The sequence below is a fragment of the Nymphalis io genome, chromosome 9 (genome assembly GCF_905147045.1).
Source record: "Nymphalis io chromosome 9, ilAglIoxx1.1, whole genome shotgun sequence".
Classification (NCBI taxonomy): Eukaryota; Metazoa; Arthropoda; class Insecta; order Lepidoptera; family Nymphalidae; genus Nymphalis; species Nymphalis io.
Genome location: NC_065896.1, coordinates 6663230 through 6671694, shown reverse-complemented (window position 1 = coordinate 6671694; position 8465 = coordinate 6663230). Strand labels below are relative to the sequence as shown.

The 8465-nt window shown below is 33.2% G+C and overlaps 2 protein-coding genes across 2 annotated transcripts; one reads left to right on the top strand and one right to left on the bottom strand.

The window, feature by feature from the left end:
• Positions 1-635: 635 nt before the first annotated feature.
• Positions 636-1990, bottom strand: LOC126770735 (26S proteasome non-ATPase regulatory subunit 10-like). The gene is made up of 4 exons (XM_050490261.1): positions 1724-1990; positions 1378-1623; positions 1125-1294; positions 636-810 (listed from the first exon to the last, which is right to left on the bottom strand). The coding sequence occupies exons 1-4, from the start codon at positions 1823-1825 to the stop codon at positions 660-662; spliced, it is 669 nt and encodes a 222-aa protein (XP_050346218.1). The 5' UTR covers positions 1826-1990; the 3' UTR covers positions 636-659.
• Positions 1991-2327: 337 nt separating this feature from the next.
• On the top strand, positions 2328-6878 carry LOC126770988 (diacylglycerol kinase epsilon). Its single transcript, XM_050490626.1, is given in 13 exon segments — positions 2328-2676; positions 2762-2924; positions 2995-3116; positions 3265-3388; positions 3463-3536; positions 4115-4249; positions 4397-4533; positions 4941-5090; positions 5092-5107; positions 5589-5763; positions 6188-6243; positions 6501-6590; positions 6729-6878. Coding segments are annotated over 13 exon segments (1557 nt in total). The 5' UTR covers positions 2328-2478; the 3' UTR covers positions 6846-6878.
• The last annotated feature ends 1587 nt before the right edge of the window (positions 6879-8465 follow it).

Here is an 8465-nt window from a genome sequence, read left to right as displayed (position 1 = left end):
GCTGTGAATGATGAACTTGTATCATTTCTGGTTACATTTGACTCATGCCCATATTAATTCGATTGCATTACATATATATATTTATACATTACCATATAATTGATATGACTACCAAGTGGATACATTATTTTCCAACATTCAACACAAGGCATAGGTAAAATCCGCCAAAAAACAGCAGATAATCGATATTACATACCAATTAAAATGTCAAAAATTATAACCCTTTTTAGCTTTGTATTTCTACTTGAAAACATAAAATAATTTTTGCGACCCAATTTTTCTTCATATAACTCATTTTTAAATGAAAACAGTGTATAAGCAGAAAAAAAAACTTTTCAAAAAACAGTTAAAAATTAAGTTTGGTTATGTCACTCATACTTCACGAGTCATACAACATACGGCATACATTTTGCTCATAAGTTTATAATACAAGGATCGAAATCAGATCTACAAGAACATTTGTTGTTACCTAGATACAGCCCCAATACAAATAAGTAAAACTATCAACACTTCTAATTTTTTATCTGTTATTGTTTCATGATAGTCTTACACCAAAACTAAATATTTTTTTAACTAGTTTTATGATACTGATATACTGGTAGGTAATAATATGATTAGAAAAGAAATAATATTCGTAAGGTTGTCTCCACCATTTTGCTTTAATCAAATAAGTTCATAAGAGTATTTTTTAACTTATTGTTGCAAATATCTAAAGGAGTTTTTCCTTCTTTGTTTTTAATGTCTTTACTTGCTCCTGCTTTAACCAACAAACAGGCTGTTCTCTCTCTATCTTCTTCACATGATAAGTGTCTGCAACAAATTATTTTATACAGGTTATTTTTAGTTTCAAAAACATTCAGTTGATAATTTTGAAAAATCTAATAAGTCATTGATAGTTATATAGTTAAATAAAAAAAAATTGTATACTTTTAGCTACTTCTTCTATGTTGATATATGGTTGACTGTTGATGGAAAAAAAAAACTTAGATCACAGAAATCTTTGAAAGGTTCACACTGCAAAAAATATTTTTGGATTTGATTGGAAGTATGGAGGGACATAAACACTCATATACCCTACAATGAGAATGAATATGTAATTGGAAAATATTTTTGCCTAGACTTACAATGCAGTGCAACCAGTAGAATCACACAGGTCCACTTTAATATCTGGAGATTTTAAAAGAAGCTCTACTATTTCATTTCTGCCTTGAGCTGCGGCTCTATGAAGTGGTGTGGCTCCTAATATATCAGCTTCATTTATATTTGCATCAGATTCTATCAAATATTTTGCTACCTGAAATATTTTATAAAACAAAAAATATTTTTATTTAACTTTATAATTGATATAAAATAAAATGTAATTATTGTTTTACTTACTTCTTTGTGTCCCTTTGAACAAGCGTAATGTAAAGATGTTTGTCCACGATTTGTTTTATGATTTACGTTAGCTCCTTTACCAATTAATAGTCTAACTACATGTAATCTACCTGCTGAAGATGCTAATATTAATGGTGTACAATTTGTGTCATCAACACAGTCAACAGGACTTCCTACATCAATTAAATAATCTAATAGGTTTTCATTACCACCTAAAGCTGTCCAATGTATAAGAAGACGATTATTCTGAAACATGACATAAGTCAGAAGAATATGAGAGAAGAAGATAAATATTAAATTTGTAGAATTATATTCTACATAATTTTATATTTTCGGTAAAACTTACAGAATCTGGAACTGTGACCAAGGATGCATCTTCATCTATTTTAACTTTAACTTGATTGAAATCTCCCTTATATGCTCTCTCGTAAACGGTACCAATAGACATTTTGATGTAATAATATATACGGAATAAAACTAAGCGATTGTATCTCTTGATACGGAAGCTATTTCGTCTAGTTTGATGTTATTTATTTTAATTTGTTTTCCTTTTCTGGCATATATCTAAAAGTTATTTATATTTGTAAGGAATTCAAATTCTTGACAGTGACTTGCAAACTGTCAATGCCTTTAAAACTGATTTTACATTATCTACCTACCTAAATACTATTTTGATGGAATCTCATAAATTACCTATTACCAAAAGATGGTTAATTTTAATTCAAAAGCCAATTATTTTTATTATAATTCATGTTCCCAGAAATATGGATAAACAATAGTTATTACTTTTATTTATAACAATTGTTAATTTAAAGAATGTAAGATATTCTAAAATAAAGTTTATTAATAGTCATTCGCTAATACTCTGTGGAGTCTGTGGTTCTTAGTTTATTTTATATCTGCGGAAAAAAATGTCAAATTTTTAAATATATTTTTTAAATGTTTTGATTATTATTGTTCTAGACTCATTAGAATTCTTGTTTATTAATGAGTAAAAGTAAATTATAATAAATAATGTGGTAGTTTGAATAATGGTTGAAATATAAAACAAATCATTCTTGACCACTAGGCCCTTTGCAATTCGACTTTAAATTATTAACGATGAACACAATTGCAAGTATAAATTATATTAACTTTAATTATTATTTCTTAATCGGTGGTTTATTTCTTAGTTATTTAGTTTATCGAATTTTTTGCTCGCTCTCTGGCGATAACCTTTTCATTCATACAAAATATCGAGTTCGTGGACATACATGGAGAAATATAGAATGCAATAAATCTATTCCATATAACATTTACGTAAGTTACTTATTGTATTTGATAGGTAAAATTTTTGTTGTACTATGTATTATTTACTAAGTTATTGGTAATGTTATTTTTTCAGTGCACAATTTGTGGCAAGCTCATGCTTCCTTTAGTGGGTCTCTTTTGTGAATGCTGTGCACTAAGTGCTTGTAACAAATGCCATCGCGTATTAGATAAAAAGATTCGATGCAAACAAATTACTTGGCCCTGTGAAAAACCTTTTTATCATCTTTGGGTTAATGGCAAGTTTCATTTTATACATTTCGTAAGTGTTTTATGTTAAAAGAAAGCAAAATCTAAAAATATCTGTAGTTGGTACTGTTTCCAGAAGTACTGCTGATCATCATGAAGAAGGAGAAAATTTAATAAAATATTTTTGTTCCTGGTGTCAAAGAACAAAATTGAGTCCTGAAAATATATTGTGTGATACAGAGGTGATAATATACTGTAATAATATAGTAATTAATTAAGTATTTCATTAAAAAAAAATGGTTGAACTAAATCAATGTCATTTTTAAATGTTATATTTGGTTTATTTTAGACTATACAATAATATTTTTCTTTAATATAATATTGTTTCAGGAATGTGATTTGTTTAAATATAGAGACATAATTATTCCTCCAACCAGTGTTCACATTGAAAGGGGGAAAATAATTAGCATTAAACCTCAAAATGAAAATAATTGGGAACCATTAATAATTTTTGGTTAGTGTTCAGTAGTTCGTAGTTTAGCTTGTTCTATAAAAAAATATATCTCAAAACTTGAATTTTTTTTCTAGCTAACCGAAAGTCGGGAAGTAATAGAAGTGATGAAGTTCTATCAATTTTTCGAGGCCTTCTGAATCCTTTGCAGGTCATGCCAATGGTTACTTTTTAAATTAAGTAAATAAAAAGTAATATATATTTATATATAAATAATAATTCCAACTTTAAGGAGTTTCTTTTTTCTATTGTCACTATAAAATTTGAAGTAAGTTTATTTTGACACCAGCAAGCACAAATAGTGATGCATTAAATAGACATTTAACATACAGTAACAGCCTGGTTATGTCCCACTGCTGGGCTAAGGCCTCCTCTCCCTTTTGAGGAGAAGGTTTGGAGCTTATTCCACCACACTGCTCCAATGCGGGTTGGTAGAATACACATGTGGCAGAATTTCAATGAAATTAGACACATGCAGGTTTCCTCACGATGTTTTCCTTCACCGTTAAGCACGAGATGAATTATAAACACAAATTAAGCACATGAAAATTCAGTGGTGCTTGCCCGGGTTTGAACCCACGATCATCGGAAAAGATTCACGCGATCTTACCACTAGGCCATCTCAGCTTTAACATATACATAGATTATAGAGAGTATATTCCTTCTTCTCTGTAGTATGACTACATTGAAGTAGACAAAAGCTTTTACTGAAAACAATTTTAATTATAGATAATTGACATCAGTTTAATGGGGCCTGAACAAGTAATAAGGTGGTTGCCAGAACGCTGCAAAGTTCTTGTCGCAGGTGGAGATGGCACTGTTGCCTGGGTGCTTAATACACTTCATACGGCCCCACATATCAAAGTATGTTTAATGTAATTTAGTAAATAATCTTAAATTTATCCTTATAATAATTGACTTAATATGGTAATGTTAGAACTATTTATAAACAAATTATTGAAATCTTCCTTATTAATATATTTTTATGAAATTACTTTATATTAATAACAGGCATCAGTTGGAATTCTACCCATGGGTACTGGCAATGACCTAGCACGAGCTCTTGGATGGGGAGCTGGATGCTCAAATTTAAATGCATATTCTATAATAAATTCATTAAGACAAGCAAAGCTCCAAATATTGGACAGGTATTTATGGCACAGTATGTTTCAAGATAGATTTTTATTTTACTAGTACTTGTTACATACATTTTTTTTTTATAGAATAGGAAGGCAGACGAGCATATGGGCCACCTGATGGTAAGTGGTCACCAAACGCCCTTAGACATTGGCATTGTAAGAAATGTTAACCATCGCTTACATCACCAATGCGCCACCAACCTTGGGAACTAAGATGTTATGTCCCTTGTGCCTGTAATTACACTGGCTCACTCACCCTTCAAACCGGAACACAAATATACCATAAATTGATTTTATATTTCACGTATTATATACATCATTTTATAGCAATTTATTGAATACTTTCCGGACGGAGTCTGCTCAATTTAGTCCGCATTAGGCGACCCTGAAGTACAAACGTGGCTTAATTGATGTAGATGGAAGATAACCATAAAGCCGAAGCGCGGTCGGCTGGGTCGGCTGCGCGCCGAGCGCGTGCTGTTCGCGTACAACTACGCGAGCGTGGGCGTGGACGCGCAGGTCGCGCTCGACTTCCACCGCGCGCGCTCGCAATTCCTCTACCGGTATGCGGTATCTCAACTATGTAAGTTGTACACTATTGTATAATAATACAAGTATGTATTATTTACTACGTAGTGTAGGACGCCCTGTGACAAGATGGGCCGACGATTTAAAAAAGGTGGCAGGTTCGGGATGGATGCGGACTGCCCAAGATCGAGATGGTTGGCGTTCTATAGGGGAGGCTTTCGTCCAGCAGTGGACGGCAAAAGGCTGAAAAAAAAAAACAATTATTTACTACAGCGGAATTTACACTGTACCGTTTTTGATATAGTGATAGTGAAAGCAAAGCACCTTAGACATATGAACAGTTTGCTGCAGAGTAAATAATGATTGAAATTAAACTGCGTTTAAAGCTAAATTACGGTATTTGATTTTTGAGCGTGCTACTTCAGGCGCGGACAATTTGGAAATGCCTAAAAAGAAAAGTCATGATCGTTTTGAGCAAGCCGTCAAGCATGTATGTGCATCGTCTTAATGCTTGTTATTCTGTGATGTACCGACAGATAGCGTACGCGCTGCTGGGCGTGGGTCGCGCGCTGGACGACGGCGGCTGCGGCGGGCTGGAGCGGCGCCTGCGCGTGTGCGTGGGCCCGCATGCGCACGAGCTCGCTCTGCCGCCGCTGCAGGCGCTCGTCGTGCTCAACATCCCCTCCTGGGGCGCCGGCGTGGATCTCTGGAGTGAGACGTTGTCACGCAACTTTACACACACTGTCATTTCCACCTCCTCCTAAATGATTTCTGTCACGGCGGCTAATCTCATGCAATATTAGTCAACACCGCGGGACGGCGGAATCTATTATAGTGCAGCAGTGGTTGCGAAAACACGGGTGCACTCTTTATTCCCACATTCTCGTAATTCAATAGGACGACAATTTCGATCAGAATCATTTAAAGCGCTAGGCGCTAAAGACCAATGGCTTAACGTGCTTAACGAGGCATGACATTGATCTCTCTCCAAAGATGGCGGTCGTATCGGATTGCTGTCTCATTGGAATAACTCCTGCTAAGTAAATCTAGGCACGAAATTCGATCAGGGGTTTATTATTATTAAAATATAAAATTATATTAATTATACATGTTATGTATATTTTAACATTTACAGGCTTAGGCAGTGAGGAAGAAGTAGGCGAGCAATACGTAGACGACGGAAAATTGGAGGTACTTATTTTAATGGTTTTGTTTTGAATTGGTAAATGACAAAAGCCCTGCGTCTGAGGCCGTTGAGAATTAACGAAACTGCTATAGGAACTAAGTTATATATACTATGTAGTTGTACAGAAGAGAGGTTGGTAGGGACAATTTCTAGAGTTTCAAAACTAACAACTAATTTAGCATGTATATGTTAAAATGTACGTAAAATATGAATACTTCCTCATGTGTCTGACTACGCAGTTATGACTCTCTTATCATTATAGGTGGTAGGAGTATCGTCATCATTCCATATAGCGCGACTTCAATGCGGCTTAGCCGAGCCATATCGATTTACGCAGACGTCTCATGTACGAGTGAGTATAAACCCTCTTCATTTAAATATACTGCTATGCCGTAATAGTAAATAGCTTAAATGCAACAAGCTAAAATGTATATTTTTTAAATGATATAATTTATTTTTTGCTGATACTATATAAATTGTTTTATTATAGATTGACTTGGAAGGTAGTTGCGCGATGCAAGTGGACGGCGAACCTTGGATGCAAGGTTCTGCCACCATACTCGTAGAACCCGCTGGCCAAAGCACCATGCTGCGACCAGCAACATAAATAATATTTTAACATTTTCTATTCCACAATATTGTTAAAATACTCGAATACTCATTCCAAGTTTATTTTTTATTATATTAACTAATCAAATTGTACTATTATAAAATTTAGATATAATTAATGCCAAAAAACTGTACATTTTTAACTGTCAAATTTATAATATTATTATATATTGAAGTATACAATACCAATATTTAATGTCTGGTATTATAAACTTAGTACTTACATAATCTGTGACGTGTTTATATTTTAATAAATATTTAATGTGTGTAATACCATTTATAATATTTTATCTGTAATGGTGTTTGTTGTATATGATGTAAGATATTTTTTGTCCAAAGATATTTTAAATAATATATTATAACTGTTTTGTGAAAATAAAATTATCTTAATGATATGATTATGCATTTCATTTATGTTTTTGAAAAAAATCTGAAATATTCATTCAATAATTTCGATATCTCGAAACAAAGACGTTTTTTTTCTGATACCTAATATAAATTACATTAAAGAAAACCGATTAAGAATATAGACGAATTGAGAACCAGTACAATTCGGTTCTAAAAATAGGTTTCGTGTTCTTTTATGGCTGTATTTTTAATTAGTGCATCTATGACAAGATTTCTTATTTTTCATTTATTTATATATCTGTAAAAATGTTCTATTTTTTTTAAATTAGACATTTTATATCCTAACAAAACATATTTCGTGACACAACACATACATTGTTTTACATTACTCATATTTCACTACATTGCCATGTCGTATGAAAGAGTTATTACTAGTGCCTATTTAAACTATAACAAAAAAAATAAGATAGCTAGTGTCACTTAGGCGTAGTGTACGAAAATTTTACGCAGATCGACCAATCAGTGCATTTTTGGCAAAGACAAAAGGTTCAAATATTTTACATAGTAGATACTATACTCTCATACACAAACATAGTTCTTTATTAGTACTAGTAGTTAAAAATAGGTAGATGGTTATATTATTACTGCACAACTTTCTAAAATTATTCAGTAATATAATACAATTTTAATATGATTACGTTTATCGTTACTACATTTAGTTCTACCAACGAACGAATCAATAGATTAGCGAAGTAGTAGAAAAAATACTATTATTACTATTTATATATTATTATTACTATGTATGTATTATTATTACTGCCTCGTTGGTCTAGTGGCTTCATATAAGGCAGCAGACCCGGAGGTCCTGGGTTCAATTCCCAGGTCGGGCCAATAAAAAGTTATTGGGTTTTTCTGTCAGAAAATTCTCAGTAGCAGCCCGGAGTGTGGAAGTTGGAAGTGTGTACACTCCCGTGCCTCGGAAAGCACGTAAAGCCGTTGGTCCTGCGCCTGAACTCTTTCCGGTCGTGTCGGATTGCCGTCCCATCGGATTATGAGAGTTAGGGAATAGAGAGTGCACCTGTGTTCGCGCACACACTTGTGCACTATAATATCTCCTGCGTAGTTGGCTAATCTCTCTTGAGATTGGCCGCCGTGGCCGAAATCGGTCTGGAGGACATTATTATTATTATTATTATTATGTATTATTATTACTATGTATGTATTACATTGGAAGAAAAGGTTGTATACCCTATTGGAGTATCCAATTGGA